At 39.7% G+C, this 21642-nt stretch overlaps 1 protein-coding gene across 10 annotated transcripts in view; it reads right to left on the minus strand.

Moving 5' to 3' along the window:
* Positions 1 to 21642, minus strand: part of NPFFR2 (neuropeptide FF receptor 2) — a 334371-nt gene that overhangs the window by 120276 nt on the left and 192453 nt on the right. For 3 of the 10 annotated variants that reach the window (XM_062198716.1, XM_062198717.1, XM_062198718.1), the window contains exon 2: positions 12068 to 12146. The exons of 2 other annotated variants lie outside the window; for them this stretch is intronic. In XM_062198716.1, the coding sequence (XP_062054700.1) occupies positions 12068 to 12136 (69 nt within the window). In that variant the 5' untranslated portion in view covers positions 12137 to 12146. Of the gene's footprint in view, positions 1 to 12067; positions 12147 to 14404; positions 14561 to 21642 lie in introns of all 10 variants that reach the window. 5 more of the 10 variants (XM_062198721.1, XM_062198714.1, XM_062198719.1 and 2 more) reach the window with 3 other exon arrangements.

Here is a 21642-nt window from a genome sequence, read left to right on the forward strand (position 1 = left end):
TTCAAGGGATGAAACACAAACAGTCAACAGATACAAAAACATACTCAGGATCACTAGTCAACAGGGAAATACAAATAAAAATATATTATTTTTCTTAAGTTACCATTTTAAAAAAATCATGCTTTGCTTAAACTACAATAACACTTCTGTGACAAATAAAAGTAAACCATTGCTTCTAGAAAATTATGTCACCCTCTTATGGTGAATGCTTAGAAAATAAAACATAATTCTTATCGCTTCTCAGCCTTTTGGCGAAGATCGGGTGTAAAACATAGTTCTTGGTAAGATGAGATTAAGAACTACAAAGCAGCATTGGAGTGAGAAGTAACTTTTCAATCAGTAAATTTTGTTAGCTTTTAAATATCTGTATTTCTGGATTTATGATGTACCCATAGCTTTTCAGAACTTATTTTAATCTACCATGAATAAGTGAAAAATGTATTTCAGACTATAAAATCTATAATCATCTAAAATAATCAAATTTTTACCTTTATACCAGAAGGAAATATTTCATTTAGAGTAAAGGCCAAAGTTTACCATTTTCAAAGTTTTTAAATTTTTTTCTCAGGATGGTAGCTTAAAAAAAAATCTATAACTAAAAGCAACCAAGGATTACCTACATTACTATTAAACTCAGAAATGATGTGGACTAGTATTGTGGCACAGTGAGTTAAATAGCAGTTTGTGACCTTGGCATTCCATATCAGAATGCCAGTTTGAATCCCAGATGCTCTGCTTCCAACTAAACACCATGCTACTACACCTGGGAAGGCAGAAAATGATAGCCTGGTCCTATTTATTTCCCAACTCTTGCTTAATATGTACATATGCTTTCTACAGAACAGTACCTAAAAGCATTGGTAGGAGTTTGAAATTATCAGTGCGTCCATCAGGAACTGGGTCAACAGAGATTATCATCATTCTGTTTTTTCTAGTCCTGTCACAATAGATTTTTTCTGATATTTTTTATACTTTTTTTTCATGATCAGTCCTCCAAATGCAGCATTTTTGTGCTTTATCCCAATTGTATAAATTGCACACACTTTATGTCCACTGACAATCTCTTGGGTAGTAGTTGTGCTTTTAAGACAACAAATCCTGCTTTTTCCCATTGGCAAACTTACAACCACTAAATTCTCCTGAAGAGAGGCAGAGAGAGAGAGAGAGAGAGAGAGAAAGTCTTCCATCCACTGGTTCACTCCCCAACTGGCCCCAACGGCCAGGGCTGTACCAATCTGAAGCCAGGAGCCAGGTGCTTCTTCCTGGTCTCCTATGTGGGTGCAGGGGCCCAAGGACTTGGATCATCATCTACTGCTTTCCAAGGCCATAGCAGAGAGATGGATAGGAAGTGGAGCAGTGGGAACTCAAATAGGTACCCATATGGGATGCTGGCACTGCAGGCAGTGGCTTATCCATTATGCCACAGTGCCGGCAGTATGGTTGCTTTTTGTAAAACACACAATGCATTGGATCTCAAATATAGGGGATTGCCTTAAAAGATGCTGAGAAATAAAAGAATAACTGAACTGAGGTAGCAGCCTAAACTAAGAGGCTGTGACAGAGGCAGAGTCTGTGAGGATACCTGCTAGAATAAACAGAATTTGGAGACCTGTTCCCTTCAAGTAGCTTTTCCCTGTTCAATTTGGTAGTTTAAATTCCTATTTATTAAAATGAGACCACATTTTAACAGAAGAAAGCAAGCTGATTTAGACATAGTTTCAATGTAAAAAAAAAAAAAGTCCAATAGATAATTAGAGAGAATACACTTTAATGTGTATCCCCTACCTCATTTCCATATTATCTCCCCAGCCTGACTCTGACCTCTCTGCCATTCAGAGCGCCTTACTTCACAATTCCCCAGGGAGCCAGCCATGCTCTTTCTTCTCAGTACTTGAGTATTCGCATAAGCTGCTCTATGGTCTTGGCCCTCCCTCAAAAGGGTGCCCTCACTTGAACTCCTTTAGCACTTAGCCCATCCAGTGAGGTTCATCACATCTTCTTCCTATTATGTATTTACCTGCCTCCTTCATTAAATGGAAGCTTAAAGTAAGTGGACCCTGATACAATGACTTGTGAACATCCAGCACTTGGTATTGTTACTGGCTTATAACATGCTAAGCATGCTTGTTGAACAAACAAGGATCTTACGAAGTCAGGATTAGAAGGATCGCTGTGCAGTCCTCAGTATATAGTTTCTGGGACAACAGTAATATTTGTTATAAAAGCAACTGAATGTGTCGGTAGTATGGCACAGTGAGAAAGTTTCAGGCTTCCAGCTTTGGCCTGGCCCAGTCCTAGCATTTGTGGCCATTTAGGGAGTGAATCAGTGTGCATAAAATCTCTTTTTCACACTCTCTCTGTTACTCTGCCTTTCAAATAAATAAAATAAATCTTAACAACAACCAAAAAGCAATTTAGCATCACAGTCATGGGCATGACTCAGGAGCAGTCCCACCTGCACTTGAATCAAGATAAACAATGATTATCTTTGTGATGCTAGACCTGTTTCTTAACATCCTCGTGACTTATTTTCCTTATTTGTTGAATGCGGATAACAGTATCTACTCATGACAGGCTTTGCTTTTTTTTTTTTTTTGCCATTAAATGTGTTAGTAAATGTTACATAACAGTCTGATACATTAGAGAACTTAAAAGTTAGTTATTATTTTCTGGCTTTATGATTGATGGGTTTTAGCCACATGGTAGATATTAGCTTCAAATTTTCCTGATTCTGTCTGTCTCTTCTGAGATTATGACTTTCATTTCATAGGATCTTAAGGAAACAAAATTATACACTTAACAATGGATAATGCTCTTTACTGCTCAGCTCTAAGGAAGTAGAAGACAGGTTGTATTCATTTACATGAAATGGTTGTCATTACAAGGTGAACAATTTCCATTGATCTTCATAGTAGTTTGTCAGACTCCTGGTTCATAATCTTATTTTATCTCTGATTTTCTCTTTTAAGATGTGTTGAAGAGTGGCCAACAGTGTGGCATAGCAGGTAAAGCTGCTGCCTACAGTGCCGGCATACTCTATGGGTACTGGTTCGAGTCCCAGCTACTCTGCTATGGCCTGGAAAAGCAGTAGAAGGTGGCCAAAGTGCTTGGGCCCCTGCACCTGCATGGGAGACCTGGAAGAAGTTCCTGGCTCCTGGCTTTGGATAAGCCCAGCTCTGGCTACTGCAGCCATTTGGGGGAATGAACCAGCCTTTTTGTAACTCTGCCTTTCAAATAAGTAAATAATCTTTAAAAATCTTAAAAAGTGTTGAAGTAAGGGATAGTTGAGTTAATTTGCATAATAAGAATCACAAAGCAAGATAGGTAACAGGTTTGGGTTTGTTACAAAATAAATAATTTTGTTTCTGCATTATTATTATATAGTTTTTAAGACCATCCTTCAAGAAAAAAATATAAAACTATTTTCTTTGGGGAACAACAAAAAATGTGTGCTAGCCACATAGTAAACTACAGAGTAATACTAGATTTCAATTGATAGTTATAGCAATATTCACTTAAATCTTTCAATCAATCTATAGATAGGCAAACTAATATTGATTATGAATTGTCATTATTAGGCCATTTGTCTTATTATTTGCTATAGCTTTAATTAAAACTATGGAGTTTAATTTTATTTATTTATTTGAGAGAGAGAGAGGGAAGAGAGTCATCATCTACTGATCCACCCCCTCAAATGCCACATCCGCTGGGGCTGGGCTGAGCATGGAATTCATCCACTCCTGTTTGCTGTGATGTTTAAAATTCGGACAGCTATTTCAAAAGAGATTACATTCATAAAAAGGCGTTTCCTCCCAAGAAAAAAAATATCTTCAGGAGAATTTAGCGGCCGTAAATTTGCCAATGGGAGGAAACAGGATTTGTTGTCTTTTAAAAGCACAATTACTACCCAAGAGATTGTCAGTGGACATAAAGTGAGTGCAATTTACTAGGACAGGGACATGTACAATTGGGATAAAGAATAAAAATGCTGCATTTGGAGGACTGATCATGAAAAAAAAGTATTAAAAATATCGGAAAAAATCGATTGTGACAGAACTACAAAAAAAAAAAAAAAAAAAAAAAGACTGACAATCATCTCTGTGAGCCCGATTCCTAATGGATGCACTAGTGATTTCAAACTCCTACCAATGCTTTTAGGTACTGTCCTGTAGAGAGCATCTGTCCATTATTAAGCAAGAGTTAGGAAATAAATGGGACCAGCACTCTATAAAATTAGAAAGGTATGATTTAAGATGGTGATACATGTCTTTTTCAAAATCTTGAAGAAATAAATGAGGAAAAGCATAGATGAGATTCCATGTTATGGAGGTTTATGAATTGAGACATCATCAAACACTTCTAGCTTTAAAAGAGTATTAATGACAAATACAGTATAATAACCATGATATGAAATGCCCATTTGAAAGCATAAGAGAGGACGACAAATCTTGGGACCCAAATGAAAAAGATGGTAGAAAACCACAGCTGAACCACAGAGACCTTGAGTACCTTTGACTACACAAGAATTTGTATTTTTTAATTAATTAATTAATTAGAAAGGCAGAGAGAGAGAGAGGCAGAGTTCCCAACTGCTAGTTCATTCCCAAATGCTTGCAACCAGGGCTGCACTAGGCAGAAAGTGGTAGCAAAGAACTCAATCCAAGTCTCCCACATGGTTACAGGAACCCAGTCACTTGAGCTATAACCGTGTCTTCCAAGGCTTGCGGTTACCAAGAAGCTGTAATTTGGAACTAGAGCTAGAAACTGAACCGAGGTACTCAGATGTGGGACTCGGACATCTTAACTAATAGGCCAAATATCTGCTCCTAGTTCTTGCATTTAAGGATCATTGATGACTAACACCTTGCAAAGCACTTCCCAAATACTGTCAGAACTCAAAACAAGATCTGGCACATTGGGGGCTGGCACTGTGGTGCAGTGGATTAAAGCCTCATCCTGCAGTGCCAGCATCCCATATGGGTGCCAGTTCGAGTCCCAGCTCCTCCACCTCTGATCCAGTTCCCTGCTAATGCACTTGGGATGCAGAGGATGGCCTATGTTCTTGGGTCCCTGTACCCATATGGGGGACCTGGAAGAAGCTCCTGATTCCTGGCTTCAGCCTGGCCCAGCCGTGGTTGTTGTGGCCATCTGGGGAGTGAACCAGTGAATGGAGACCCTCTCTCTCTCTCTCTAACTCTAACTCTAACTCTAACTCTGATTTTGAAATAAGTAAAATATCTTTAAAAAAAGATCTGGAACATTAAACCTATGAAGTAAATATTTATTGATTAAAAATGTTGACTCAGTGCCCAGTGGAATATCATTCAACAGAAGGTATTTTTGCTTTATATAATCATCTTATTTATACTCTACATCCCTACTGTCCTGGAAACAAAGGTTGTTAACCTTCTTCAAGAGGAATAACTTGAAATTTCTTCTAAAACTCTATTTAAAAGATTATATCTACTAAATAAAAGTTTAAAAAAAGATTATGAACAATTTGATTATAACTTATTTATTCCTGGGACCAGCACTGTGGCATAGTGGGTAAAGCCACCACCTGCAGTGCCAGCATCCCATATGGGTGCCAGTTCGAGTCCCATCTGCTTCACTTCCCATCCAGCTCTCTACTGTGACCTGGGAAAACAGTAGAAGGTAGCCCAAGTCCTTGGGCCCCTGCACCCACATGAGATACCCAGAAGAAGCTCCTGGCTCCTGGCTTCAGATCAACGCAGCTCTGGCCATTGCGGCCAATTGGGGATTGAATCAGTGGATGGAAGATCTCTCTCTCTCTCCCTCTCCCTCTCCTTCTCTCAGTGTGTAACTGTGACTTTCAAGTCAAATAAATAAGTCTAAAAACACCCTATTTATTCCTGATAATAATGACAGCATGCCTACTGAGACATAATTGCAGTTTGCTTACTTTGACAATCTCATTAAAAGCTGAGAAGCGGAAGACATCCTGCCACTATCCCCAATTAGAGAAGACTAAATTGTGCCATTTTTACATGGTTTGTTGTTCACTATTTCTGCAGGAAAACAGCTGAGAACTTTGTCCTTTTCACAGAATCCTGGATCCACTTTCCACCCAGCTTCTTGATAATGCACACCCTGGAGAGTGGCAAGTGAAGGCAAGGTACTTGGGTCCCTGCTACCCATGTGGCAGACCCAGATGGAATTCCAGGCTCTTGACTCCAGTCTGGCCCAGCCATGGCCATTATGGGTATTTGGGGGAGTAAAACAGCATATGGAAAAAATCTCTGTCACTCTGTCTTTCAAATTAAAATGAAAATTAATTAAATTTTACAAAGGAATAGTAACATAATTGATAAAAGAGCTAAGAAACAAGAAAGAGTTGAGCAGAAAGCTACCACCAACCCCAGGGAGAGATGGTCAAGGGGTAAACTAGTATTAGCTGAGTTCAGGAGATGGCCACCCAGGAAACCTGGACCTATAAGGAGCTTGACCAGCAGGGGCTGGGACCACACCAAGAGGGATGAACTTGTGGGGAACTGGAGATGTGCAAGGGATGCAGGTGCCAAGAGCAGTTAAAGGAAAAGAGAACCGAGAGTTCAACTCCTCCTATCCTGTAGGTTTCTGCCAGCGCCTCCCATTGACTAAGCCAACCAGAAACCAGGAGGGCGTGGCAGCCTGGAGAGTGTAGTTTCTTGAGACAAAGAAGGTGACTGGCAAGAATGGATCTGAAAATAAAGCAGTTCCATATCAGTGCAGCTCTAACCATTGTGGCTATTTGGGGAGTGAACCAACATATGAAAGACTTCCCTCTTTGTCTCTCTGTCTGTAGCTGTACCTCTCAAATAAATAATCTTAAAAAAAAAAAAGAACAGACATGAAAACTTTCTTTCTCTGCCTTGGAAGAATACAGCAAGCAGGTGGCTAACTGCCTGCAAACCAGAAGGAGGCACCTCCCAGAAACTGAATGCACTAGCTCCCTCATTCTGAACGCCCCAGCCTCCAGAACCATGATCATGATACATGTATTGATGCACATGCACACACACATACACAAACACACACACACGGGCATACACATACAAACATGTACACACGCATACACATAGGATATTTGTGACCCTCCATATCTATACCAAGACACAGTATTGACAGGAAGAACTTCCTTCAGTGTAGGGGGACATTGTTGCCTTTCCAGAATTTAAACTGGAGTCATCCAAACAGTATGAATTCTGTATGCCCAAGAAAACGTAAGATAAAGTTCATTCTAGGGGACCAAAGTTGAGACAAAATCATCATTGACATCAGATTAAGGAGTTAAAATATATAAAAATAGGCAAAGTCTTTCAAGCCAATGAGAAATAAAATGACATAGTCTGCATTAGGTACATTTATTTTATTCAGAGATTATTGTGTTAGATAACCAGGAGTGAAAAAACAAATTCTAGGGTACATTTTCCTTCCTAACTGGCTGTAGTTATGGAAGAGAGGACAAGTTGCTTTCAACCACTCTCCACTTTCAGAAATAATTTTAGCTTAGAGTCGGATGTCATCATTATTTTGAAATAAGCCATGGGAGTTTTAATAGCATAACTTAAAGGGAAGAAAGTTGCATCGAAAAACTAAGAGAATAAATGTGCCTCACATCACATCCACTATGGCAATGACCAAACTTGGGTGGGTAAGAGCAGAGGGGAAGGTCCACACAGTAGAACAAGCGTGGGGCCTACCTGACAGCTGTGAAACATAAAGCAAAACAGATGCCTTAAAACTGCTCACTGCTGATCATTTAGTCTGCATTGTTAGGCAGCAGCAAGACTGTTACTTGGCCTAAAATCTCTCTCTACTGAAACTTTCTCACAGTGTTCTGCCTACTCTGAAAAGCACACCATCACACAAACTAAATATATGTTAATTCTTCTAGATGGAACATGTCTTTCTTTTCTAGACCTCTAAGAAGCCTTAGGTCTCTTTAGTTTTCCCATCCACCCTCATACTGCTTCCAGATCAATCTACTAAAATTGCCAGCAAGTGAACAAATAAAAATGTGCACATACTGTGCAAAATACCCAGCCTTAGGCAGTGGAAGTCCTATCTTTTCAAACTGTATTACATGTAGTATACATCACACTTTTGTCTTCTCATTCTGGCCACTGAGATTGTGATTGTGCCTGTTGCCTGAGATCCAAAGTGTTCAGGTATCACAGTTATCTGTCCTAGAGGCAGGCAAAGAAACCCTGCATGGCCACGGGGGAAGGGAATAAACAGGATTAGGGTTTTGAGTGTCTGCACACTGAAATCCACTAGAGAACAGAAGCAAGGGGCCATTGCCTGGAAGACTAGGAGGTACACAGCCTTGACAGTGAAGCTGAACCAGAAAGAGAGTAGGAGAGGGATAAGGCAAAGGCAGGACAAAATGGCTAGGAACAAAGGCAGGGGGCAATAATGACATCAGTGAGTTCTCCAAGGCCATGAATTCACAGCCCTAGCAAGCATAACTGATAAAAATCAAGTCTTGAGGAAAGTAACAGCTGAGCAGCAGGTGCAGTAGACAATAGGAACGTTAGCAAGAAGAAATGGTGAATGGCAGAGGAGGAATGTTGGTAACTGCCCCAGAAAATGTGTGTATTTGATGTCTGGTCTTCTGTCAGGCAACTTCTGTGGTTCTCAAAGTGCTGTCCATAGATCTGCAAAAAATGAGATCACCTGAGAACTTTTAGAAATGCAAATTCTCAGGCCATCCCCTGACCTACATGATGGGAAGCTGGGCCTCTGGTGGTGCGGTCAGACAACTGGCAAGCTCTCCAAGACAGTCTGATGTTCTCTAGTATTTGGGAGGCACTAGGTTAGTCAGTAAAATGAACTTAAAAGCAGGACACATGGTAGAAAAAATAATGAAAAGCCTAAAGAGATGCTCCTGCATGGGAAATTTTTAAATTAAAAGTTAAATTCAGGTCGGCGTTGCAGCTCAATAGACTAATCCGCCACCCTGTGGCGCCAGCACACCAGGTTCTAGTCCCGGTCGGGGCGCCGGATTCTGTCCTGGTTGCCTCTCTTCCAGGCCAGCTCTCTGCTGTGGCCCGGAAGTGCAGTGGAGGATGGCCCAAGTGCTTGGGTCCTGCACCCCATGGGAGACCAGGAGAAGCACCTGGCTCCTGCCATCGGATCAGCGCGGTGCGCCGGTCACAGCGCGCCAACCGCGGCGGCCATTGGAGGGTGAACCAATGGCAAAGGAAGACCTTTCTCTCTGTCTCTCTCTCTCACTGTCCACTCTGCCTGTCAAAAAAAATATATATATGAAAAAAAAGTTAAATTCAATAATCTCATATTGCAAAAGAAATGTTTATTAAACAAATGTTCTAGATAGCTTTTAAAAATGTTTATTGGGCTGGCGCCATGGCTCAATAGGCTAATCCTCCGCCTGCGGCGCCGGCACCCTGAGTTCTAGTCCTGGTGCCAGATTCTGTCCCAGTTGCCCCTCTTCCAGGCCAGCCCTCTGCTGTGGCCCGGAAGTGCAGTGGAGGATGGCCCAAGTTCTTGGGCCCTGCACCCGCATGGGAGACCAGGAGAACCTGGCTCCTGGCTTTGGATCAGCGCAGCTCCGACTGCAGTGGCCATTGGGGGGTGAATGAACGGAAAAGGAAGACCCTTCTCTCTGTCTCTCTCTCTCACTGTCCACTGCTTGACTTCTCTCCTATCAAGCCAGGAAAAGACTGGCAAAAATGGGAATTACCTTGAGAGTGGAATGCCTTGTGTCTTGGTCACCAGTAGAATCTAGCAACATGCCCAGAGTTCCTGGTTCCTACTAGCACTTCTAGACATACATGAAGCACTACACTATAGGGACTGAGGTCTGGCATGCCCCCTAATACTGTAGACAGGACTGATAGAAGGAAAAAAGTTATTCTGACAGTTTTTATGCTGCAAGGGAGACCTTAGGGGCAAATATTATAGAAATAGGTGAAAGAGATTGGTCTCTATCCCTACAACATCAAAGCCAGCTGGGGATTTATAGCCTATGTGGAGTGTGAAGCAGTCAGTGAATATAAAGTTATGAATAGGAGATGTCAAAGGTAGAAGGAATGTTGCTAAAGATAGGTCAAGGACTTAGACATAGAAAGTGGGGGATGAAGAACTTGATCAGCCATCAAGGATTGGGAATTCTTTATAAACTAAGCAGGATTCTGGCTAAAACTATTTGGAAAGGATGAACTTGGAAAGTCAAGGTCGAAGCCTAGTTAAGAACAATGCTCGGAGGAAATAATTAACATTCAAAGAGAGAGACTTTTTTTCAGACCACATAATGAAACAGAATCCAGAAGTTGAAGAAAGTAGACTAATGAGAAATAGGAGGTTGAAGGAAACGAGACAGACCGGTTTCCACTGTTTATACTCTTCTATGGAATGCTCTTTTTTTTCTGTTAGAATGTCCAGGAGTGTCAGGTCTGTGATTATTGTCCTGTACCTTACAGGACAATGATTATTGTCCTGTACCTTACAGGACAATAAATATAAAATACATACACTAATGCTTAACACATGATAACATTGTGCCTGGTAAACAATAGAGTACTAGGAAGGTACCCCAATAATTTTATATAAAACAAAAATAAAAGATAAGTTTATCTGGTGTAAAAAGTTTTAAAAACCATGTATAGTTTTTTTCTAGCAATTCACATTTTCCATAGACTTTTTGAATACTCCTCATATGTAAATGTAAGATATGAGAACTGCTTCTTCAGACACAGGTGAGTGATTTAGCAAGAAGGAAATGACCAGAGTATGCCAGTAACTCAAACTTAATTTCTTCAAAATTGCTTAAAAACAAAGCAAATTAATTGAATGTAGAGTGGAAAAATACTATTTTATGTTATTTTTTATTAAGTTTGCATTCATTGAAAAACATGTGACAGCTGAATTTTGCTTTAAGCTTAGAACTGGTGTTAGAACCAGTTTATGAACTGTGCTTATTGAAACACAAGAGTTTCCAGGAATTCGGAAGCCATTTAGTATTTCCTTAAAATAATGTTTAAACTTCCTGAAGAAGATTATATATTGAAATTCTAAAAAATATTTCAGTGAAAAACTTCCACTACCCACAAAACTAATTTGAAACTACTTATTATGAGTATTTTGTTTGTCTTTTACTTTCACATTCAACTCAATGCCTACTGTTTAGAACTCAGCCTAAAAGTGAAAAGAAATGTTCTCCTTAAGGCAGAGAAAAAAGAGAGCGAGAATACAAGTTAGAAAGTTTCTGAACACAGAAATAAATGAGTCATATTTAGAACAGAAGCAACTGAAAAACTGAGGGTGTGCCAGACATATCCAGATTATATAAACAGTACTTGGGAAGAAGTCTTCTGTTTGAGTGCCTGTCAGATTTCCTACCTGAGTAATGAGTAGTTTGGTTGTACCTACGGCATACACAATGAAGTAGAAGGATGGAAACTTCCCTATTCCTTTTTTACCCAATAACCTAGAATTTTTACTATTAATGTTTATGATGAATATCTAAGCAGTGAGCTCTAGCTTTAGTTTGGAATAAACATAAATTATACACGGTTGAATTAAACTCATCTAATTTTAATTCCAAATCTACTTCCTAAGCAATTTAAATGGCTCTGAAAATAAGTCAAACTTTTCTTCATCAAATCCTATGAATCTCTGAATGTACATTGAAATTTTCGGTGCTGTCATTCCATCGCCACTATTCTCTGAATACAAGCTGTATAGCTAGCGACCTTTGATAGATGAAATTATTTCTTTGTTTTCATTTTAAATGTGACAACAAAAATGAAGATTATATTACTCTTGCATTCCTCGACAAAATGATTATCCACAGGAAAATGTTGATTCATTCCAGCTTATTGGTTTTTGCAAGCAGATTTTAGCCACAGGTGATCACTTTTTTAGCCTTACCTAAGTATAGAATTTGAATTTAGATTGAGATCTTCACTGTTCACACAAAGTTTAATGGTGTGTCCTACTGATGTTTGTTAATGATCTGCCATTATCTGTGTTACTAATTACAGGGGGAAGCAGAGCTTGCTTTGAAAAGAAGTGGCTGATCAGAAATGCACACTTATTTTACCTCCAGTACCATGTGTGTTGCTCTCGTTAATCCATTTCCATGTCTCCCCAGGATTTCTGGTATTTGCATGTCTCCTTGTCTAAAAATAGATGAATTTTCTCATTATAGCAAAAATCAAAAACCAACTGCTAATTTAAATTAAAGAACTCATACAGAAGAAAACTATTCAAGTCATTTTAAAATAAAGATGTTTGCAGGAGGATAACTTTTTTTTACCTAGAAAAGTTTATAAATCATAAACATTTAGCTCCATGATATATTATTATATGAATTGATTCATATCATTGTCACTTACATCAAGAAATGGTTTTTCAGGTTCTTAAGACAAATTATAATAACCGCAGTTAGGAAAGCTACTCAAGTTCTGATGTTTGTAATACGAATTTTTAATAAATGTTTATATAGTTTTATTTTCAAGATACACATAGATAAAAGGGCTTTAAATCTTAAATGTGCAATGATGAAACTTCTCATTTTTAACATAAAACAAGGATAATAAAAATATAATGTTTATTTGTTATAACAATGTTATCATGTGAAAACATAAAAACATTGATTTACGGCCTATGATAATTCTAGAACTGAATTAGATTATACCTATCATTTGGTAGATGTCTGTTAAGAATGTGGTAAGTTCTCCTCAAAGGAATGTTTTGTTTTGTTTTTTGTTTTTTTGACAGGCAGATTGGACAGTGAGAGAGAGAGACAGAGAGAAAGGTCTTCCTTTGCCGTTGGTTCACCCTCCAATGGCCGCCGCGGCTGGCGCACCGCGCTGATCCGATGGCAGGAGCCAGGTGCTTCTCCTGGTCTCCCATGGGGTCATCCTCCTCTGCACTCCCTGGCCACAGCAGAGAGCTGGCCTGGAAGAGGGGCAACCGGGACAGAATCCGGCGCCCCGACCAGGACTAGAACCCGGTGTGCTGGCTAGGAGGAGGATTAGCCTAGTGAGCCGCTGTGCCGGCCACAAAGGAATGTTATTTAACAAGTCTTTGAGAGCAAGCATTTAGCTTAATGGTTAAGAAGTCTGTGTCCTACATCAGGTTTCCTGGGTTTGATTCCTGGCTCCAACTTCTAACTCAAGCTTCCTACAAAGGCAGACACTGAAAGAGAGAGTGGTGATGGCTCAAATAATGGAGTTCCTGTCACTTGTAACGGAGACCTGAATTGGGATCTCGAATCCTGGTGCAGCACCTGCTAAGCCCTGGCCATTGCAGGCATTTGGGAAGTGAGTCAGCAGATAAAAATCTCACTGCCCCTCAAATAAATAACAATTTAATAGAATTTTTATTCTTTTAAATATTTTGATAATTTTCTTCTTCCAAAGAACTTTTGCATTGGTACCACATACTTTATTTCCTTCCTTCCTTTCTTCCTGTTCTTCCTTTCCCCAATCCTTCCTTACTTTCTCATTCCTCTTAGTTATTTATGAATGAGATTTTGGTTTATCTAGAGCCACTATTTGTCTTAAAGTCATAGGAGTGTATTACCCAAGGTTGTACAAAAAAAATGTAATGCATGAGCAAAATTGACATTTGAGATTTGATAATTGTTGTAGCCTTTGTCTATACTCCTGAGGAACAGTGGATTTTCTACTTACTACTCATTGAAATCTTTATTTAGTGGAGGATTAAGCTTGTGATTATAAAGTAAATTGAAAATATGTCACTGGGGCCAGCACTGTGGCTCAGTAGGTTAATCCTCTACCTGTAGTGCCAGCATCCCATATGGGTGCTAGTTCTAGTCCTGGCTGCTCCTCTTTAGATCCAGCTCTCTGCTAGGGCCTTGGAGGGCAGTGAAAGATGGCACAAGTCCTTGGGCCCCTGTACCTGCATGGAAGACCCAGAGGAAGCCCCAGACTCCTGGATTCAGATGGGCCCAGCTCCAACCATCATGGCCATTTGGGGAGTGATCCAATGTATGGAAGACCTTTCTCTCCTTCTCACTCTCGCTGTATGTAACTCTACTTCTCAAATAAATAATAAATTAAATCTTTTATAAAAACAAAAGTATGCCATTTCAAAAAAGAAAAGAACAATGAGAAAATTAGGATGGGAAGGTAGAGTAGGAAGTAGCATTATATTCTTAAAACTATAAATATGAAATACATGAAATCTGTTACCTTTATATAATTTTTTTTAAAAAATCAAAGAAATGTATATCCAGAAGACTTCAGAACTGATGGTACCAGCATGAGGTTGATGTTATAAACTGAATGTTTGTGTCCCCTCAACATTTATATGTCAAAACCCTAATAACCAATGTGATATGTTTTGTAGATGGAGGCTTTGGGAGCTAACTAATTCATGAAGATGGAATGCTCATGTTGTAATTAGTCACCTTATAAGAAGCAACATGAAACAGCTTGCTTCCTCTATCTGCTCTCCATCATGTGAGGACACAGTGAGAAGATAGTCATCCACAAAGTAGGATGCAGCCCATCACCAGAGGCCAGGTCTGCTGGCTTCTTGATCCTGCACTGCCCAGACTCTAGATCTGTAAGAAATAAATATCTGTTCTTTGAGTCAAAAGAAAAAAAAAAGTCATTTTTAATGCTTCAGCTGAAAGCTTGATGAATAACGTATAAATTATGCTTTCAGCCACCCAGAGAGACCACAGGTATAGAGAGATAGGACATGTGGGGGCGTTCTAAGCTTTTTCTCCATGTGTGTTGAAAGCACTGCCCCAGTAATCAGCTCCACATACACAACTTCTCCTCTTGTCCAGCGACACAATATGGCCGTACCTTTTTCTTAGTTTTCTACCAGCTTTGTGGATAGATTAGTCTTTTTAATTCTCAGGTTGTACTTCATGTGCCCTGCTTAGGAATGGGAGGGAGGAACTGAATTAGAGAAATGTCCTAACAACTAGGGCTTTCTGTTAGAGTGGTTGTCTGTGATAGACACACATAGCCACCAGTTTTGTTGACTGTTGGCCAATATCGGTAAAATCGCCTGAAGGTACATCACTTACTATCTCTACTTAGACTTGCACAGTCTCCAGGCTTCCCTCAGTATTAGGATGACTCCCTCACTCCTCTTTAGCAAGCCTATTTAACTATTGATTTAACTATTTATGAAAATATAAAATTAATAATTTTCTTTCATGACCACAGATGGCTCAGGGAAAGGAACATGAAATATGCAGCAATTCTCTTCTCTTCCAAGATCCCACATTGCCAGAAAACCGGGGGAAATCCCACCTTATCAAGCCAACAGGTATTTTTTCTCCAGCTCTGGGTGACAATACTTCCTTTCTTGTGAATTTATGGATTTGGTGAATCCCTTTCTTGTCTTTCAATGATCAGGTGAATTGCCATGTGGGCAGAATCCATCAACAACGCCATGTTGTTCTGCTCCCTCCAGACTAATTTATGTACGTTTTGACAAGGGCATATTGGAAAAGCATAGAATGTTCCTTAGTCTTATGGCTCACATTGTGATCATTCTTTTCCAAACTTACTATTTCATAAGAGCTCTGTTAGAGAATAGATTAAGCCTACCCCTTCATGCTTAAAGTGAGAAGAGACAAGTTGGATGTTTCCTCTATCACGGCTGATCATCTTATTTAAACAGGGAACTGGGGTGCTTCTAAGGGAAGCAGTGACCAATCCAGGACCAGGAAACTTCATCAAGGACATCCGTGTCTCTGCCTCTCCTATGAATGAAAAGCGGATGAATAATTTGGAGATTTCTAGGCTCCTCTAGAAATTTGAAATATTTTTGCCATTAAAGAGAGAAATTTTAATAGAAATAAAATAGCTAATATCTGATTATTATTTATCAGGCAGAAACTGAGGGGGCCTGGCTGGAAAAGTATAATGAATTGATTGGTTTGTTTCATTTTGCTTATTTTTGTTTTTTACTTACTACCTTATTAAATAATTAACTTTATTTAGTTTGCTTGTGGCAAAGAGAGGGAGAGATTTCTTTGTTTTTTGTTAAAAATATCTTTCTAGATAACTCTTTTAAATCTGTTTTTGACCTGTTATATGATTGAGTTCTAGAGTCCTTTTGTTGGAACCATGTCCACTTTCTTTAAGTTTTTACTTATTTATCAGTTTTTATTTCAAGAGACACAGAAAGAAAGGGTGTGTGAAAAAGTGAGAGTGGCTGGCTCTGTGGCACAGTGGGTTAACACCCTGGCCTGAAGCCCTGGCATCCCATATGGGCGCAGGTTCGAGACCCGGCTGCTCTACTTCCTACCCAGCTCTCTGCTATGGCCTGGGGGGGCAGTGGAGGATGGCAAAGGTCCTTGGGCCCCTGCACCCATGTGGGAGACCCAGAGGAAGCTCCTGGCTTTGGATCAGCGTAGCTCCAGCCATTGTGGCCAATTGGGGAGTGAACTAGTAGATGGAAGACCTCTCTCACTCTCTCTCTGACTCTCCTCTCTTTGTGTAACTCTTTCAAATAAATAAATCTTTAAAAAAAAAAAAGAAAGACAAAAAGAATAAGTGAGAGAGACAGAGACAAGACAGTGCTCCCATTCACTGGTTTACTTAACAGGTGTCCACAAGGAATGCAACTGAGGTGGGCCAAAGCCAGGAGCCACAAACCCAATCCAGACCTGCAGGTACCCAATCACTTGGGCCCTCACCTGCTAGCAAGTTGGAATCAGTAACTTGGGCCAAGATTCCAACCCAGGTGCTGTGATTTGGAATACAGGCAACCCTACTTCGGTTTTAACTGCTAGGCCAATGCCCACCCCAAAACCACATTTGGAATCTACAACAGCAGACTGACCTCTTGAGAAGGAGAGTAGAATAGGTGGGTATTGGTTCTCAGTGCTTTCCTTACATTTCTTATAAATTGTGCTTTATCTGACAGAATTGCTAAAAACATGCATTGTTGGCAGATATTTGCTAGTTTTAGCATTAATAATTCCATCTATTGTAACCAAGAATATAGGATTTAGGCACAAATTGGGTGGGGCACAGGCAAAAAGTCTGAAATAGCTTACTGGCTTGAATTTGTTTTTAAGAGAATGTTTCTGGAAAGTTTATTTGGGAATGTTATACTCACAGGGGCCTGAGTAGCAAAAACAAGACAAGCTGCAAGAAGCCAGTCTAAGTAAGATTTTTTGACTTGTACTGTCTAAAAATTTAATTGCAAGCAAGAAAGGCCTTCCTGCTCCATCTTTTTTTCCATTTCGGACATTCTCCTAACCCTTGATACAACAGCCTTCACAAACTGCGTCTCAGAGAGGCTGTCTCTTTCACAAGCAGATAAAGCTTTTCTCAGAGCAACTTCCACTTGAGGTTAACTACTCGGTGACAGCCCGAGAAAACGGACTCCTAATGTCTGCTAATGGGACCTGCACACCGAGATTATTCTCTGATTGGTTACATTGTTCCATGGGTTGAGTATGGGAGGAAAGACTGTTGATGCTGTAAACCTGATCTGTGACCTCTCTAAATCTCCATGTTTTCAAAACTGTTGTTATTTGTTCAACTGTCCAGAAGAGAGCGATGTGAATTATACTGAGAATAACTGGAAGTAGATATATCTCATTAGACTCATATAATCTCTTCTAACAACAAGTCGAATGATAAATTGATGGGGAATAAAATATTATACTTGTATATTCATATGTGATTATTGTTTGATAGTCAAATATTTATGATTTTACCTTGACATCAGATTTTTTTCCCTTGCTTTGTAGCTATTTATCCACAATCATGTGGAATAACTAATACTATCTGAATATGTAAGATTTGGTACAGAACTCTAAGTAAAGAACTCTGATAATTTGACCTATATAGTGAGTAAGTGGGAAATTGCATATATCTTTATTAAATTTGGAAATACTTTAAATTTTTCTTTTGGACTTAGATACACTAACTGGCTCTAAATACATAATACCAGCAAAATGGACAAAATGCCTGAAGCAAACTGAGTAAATGTGCATCTTGTACTTCTGCACTAAGAAAAAAAATGTGCAATCACACCAAAATCTTAGATGTTGAGATTACCTGCCTCAATGAGAATTTTCCTACTGAGCATCAACTACGGGTCAGTCACTGTTCTTTTCCTGCTAGAGCTTACATTTCAGTGAAAACAGTGGTGGAAATAGATAAGAAAACAATTTGCTAACAGATAGTTATCTAAAAAGCATAATAAAAGTGATAGGGAAAGAGACAATTTCAGATGAACAGTTAGGAAATAGGCATGAAGATACAAAGACAATGCAAGAGTGAGAAAAGAAAAATATTAGTAATTGAGTTTGAAGAAATAGTAAAGTCCAAATCAGATGTACAATTATAAGGAGTCTGATTTTTAAGTTTGCTGAAAGAATGCAGGGAAGTTCTAAGAAAGCAGGGGACATGATGCGATCCGTATTTTAAAATTTTATACTAGTTACTAGGTAAACCATGCACAGCAGGGAGGCCAACGCACTGAAACCACAAGCTCATTCAGGGGCTTTGGGGATGGTCTGGGTTAGAGGCAGGCAGAATTCAACAATGGAGTTGAAGGTAAACAGCCAGGGCATTATGCATTTTTAAAGATTTGTTTCTAAAGTGAAAGTGGCCATGGTGGTGGTCAAGCTCCTGGGAGGAAAGGAGGCTGATGAATAGCTATAGAAAAAAAGAACCTAGAGATGATTCATCAAACTAAACCCCAAGAAACTAAAGGGCTGAATGAAAAATCACAGTGAATTACAAATACAGGCAAAGTAGTCAACTGGGTAGAAGATAGGAAAAGTTCAATGTGACACTGCTAATTTTGGATATTTCACTTATTCTGGAAAATTCTGATCATTGTTGCATTTGGAAATACAAAAGGGAAATGTAGAAACAGAAATTGTTACATATTAAGTGTTAGAAAAATTATTAAAGATGGCCGGCGCCACGGTTCACTAGGCTAATCCTCCACCTGTGGCGCCGGAACCCTGGGTTCTAGTCCCGGTTGGGGCCAGATTCTGTCCCGGTTGCTCTTCTTCCAGTCCAGCTCTCTGCTGTGGCCTGGGAGTGCAGTGGAGGATGGCCCAGGTGCTTGGGCCCTGCACCCACAAGGGATACCAGGAGAAACACCTGGCTCCTGGCTAAGGATCAGCGCGGCATGCTGGCCGCAGCGGCCATTGTGGGGTGAACCAACAGAAAAAGGAAGACCTTTGTCTCTGTCTCTCTCTCTCACTATCCCCTCTGCCTGTCAAAAAAAATTATTAAAGATAATTTAAAATCATATTGCTAAAGGGTAAAGAATATGGATATGGACATACACATTAAGTTACACAACTCTGAAGATTTTCATTTTTTAAAAATACATTTACTGGCCGGCGCCGTGGCTCACTAGGCTAATCCTCCACCTGTGGCGCCGGCACCCCGGGTTCTAGTCCCAGTTGGGGCCGGATTCTGTCCCGGTTGCTCCTCTTCCAGTCCAGCTCTCTGCTGTGGCCCAGGAGGGCAGCAGAGGATGGCCCAAGTGCTTGGGCCCTGCACCCGCATGGGAGACCAGGAGGAAGCACCTGACTCCTGGCTTTGGATCGGTGCAGCGTGCCGGCCATCACGGCCATTTGGGGAGTGAACCAACAGAAAAGGAAGACCTTTCTCTCTCCCTAACTCTGCCTGTCAAAAAAATACATTGACTGATAGAGCAGAAATTAGTCAATTTAGATATGAAAGGATATATACCTATCCACACCTCAAATTTTGCAGAGAACTCTGCAAACTCGTATTATTACAATAATAAGGAAAGATAACTGTGACCACATAACAACAGTCCAAGTATTAGGGGGAAATTACTCCATTAAAGAAATATTGCTAAACAATTTCTGAATATATTCTCACTTAATGCCTAAAAAGTTTTCCCAGAGCACTATTATCTTCCAGACTGCGCAGTTGAAGGAATTAAAGCCTAAGAGTTGAAAGAATTTGTTCAAGGATGCACAGCTATTTAATGTCAGGATGTGGAGGTCTCAATTACCAGAAAATACCATCAGCCAGCTAGTTCAGAATAGTCAAATATGACAATTTGGTATGACTGGATGAACAGAAAATCTGAGAGCTCATAGGAACCACAGAGACAAAAGTATTCATCTGAAGTATCAGCAACTCTGTGAACGCCCTCTGCCAAACACCATTAGTGATGATCCATATCCGACCGCTCATAGATCAGGAAAAGGGTTGGAGAGAAATTTATTGTAGGAACTGGGATTTGTGTTAGGTGACAGGGTGGAGGTTTTCAAAGATAGAGCTTTGTTCTACCATTAGGGGTAGAGCTAGAAACGTACCAGGGGATTCCAATTCAATCCCATCAAGGTAGCATGTACCAATGCCATCTTACTTGTTAAAGTGATCAGTTTAAGATCATAATTGATCAAAAAGATAGGATTTAGTGTCAAAGGGATTACATAAATAAGACCAGTATCCACAAATAATTGATAGAATTATAAAGGAGATAATGATCCTACATGGGAAGCAGGATACACAGCAGACTCATAGAATGGCAAAAGCTCTTAACAGCACTCTGGCCTCAGAATCAGCCCTTAAAGCATTCAGATATGGCTAAAAAAGCCCATGAGAGTTTTTGCAGATATGGAAAGCAAAGACACTGTGGCAAAAAAAAAAAAAAATGACCTAAATGAAAGATCTCTGTGAGTGAGATCCCAACAGAAAGAATGGGCCATCAAAGAAGGAGGTACCTTTCTCTGAAGGGAGGAGAGAACTTCCACTTTGACTATGGCCTTGTCTAAATGAGATCAGAGTTTTTGAACTCAAGAGGCTTCCATAGCCTTGGCAGCACATGACAAGAGACTCGGGTGATTACTGACGTCATAAATAAGAGCGTCAATTGTTAAATCAACAACGGGAGTCACTGTGCACCTGCTCCCCATGTAGGACCTCTGCCCTTAATGTGTTGTACTATGATAATTAATGGTAAAACTACTACTCAAACAGTACTCTATACTAAGTGTGTCTGTGTGGGTGCAAACTGTTGAAATCTTTACTTAGTATGTACTAAGTTGACCTTCTGTATATAAAGACAATTGAAAATGAATCATGATGAAGAGTGGGATGGGAGAGCGAGTGGGAGATGGGATGGTTGAGGGTGGGAGGGAGGTTATGGGGAGAACAGCTGCTATAATTCAAAAGTTGTACTTTGGAAATTTATTAAATAAAAGTTGAAAAGAAAAAAATAAAATTTATTGTAGGAACTGGGATTTGTGTTAGGTGATAGGGTGGAAGTTTTCAAAGGCAGAGCTTTGTTCTAGCTTGAATGCTGTCAGGAAATTGAGAAAACTATGAATGGATTTCTTCATAAGTCTTATCTAGAAGGTTTGAAGAATGAAATGAAATGAACCTTGATTGAGAAAGCAAGTTTCCATTTCTCTGATTATTAGTATGGTTAATAATATGTTCACAGACTTAACTGGATGCTTATCTTCTTTTGTAAATTCTCCACTTATAGTTTGCATTTAACTTAATGAACACTTTCTTCTTGAAATCCTCTTTTGCATTTGGTGTTTGGAACAAAATAAATTCTTCATTCACCTCCTACCTCAGTGAACATTCTTTGTCTCCTTTAAGGATTCCCTCTGCTCTGACTACTAAATGCTGGTGTGGGTAAGGACTTGGTCCC

Source organism: Lepus europaeus, chromosome 8 (genome assembly GCF_033115175.1).
Source record: "Lepus europaeus isolate LE1 chromosome 8, mLepTim1.pri, whole genome shotgun sequence".
Classification (NCBI taxonomy): Eukaryota; Metazoa; Chordata; class Mammalia; order Lagomorpha; family Leporidae; genus Lepus; species Lepus europaeus.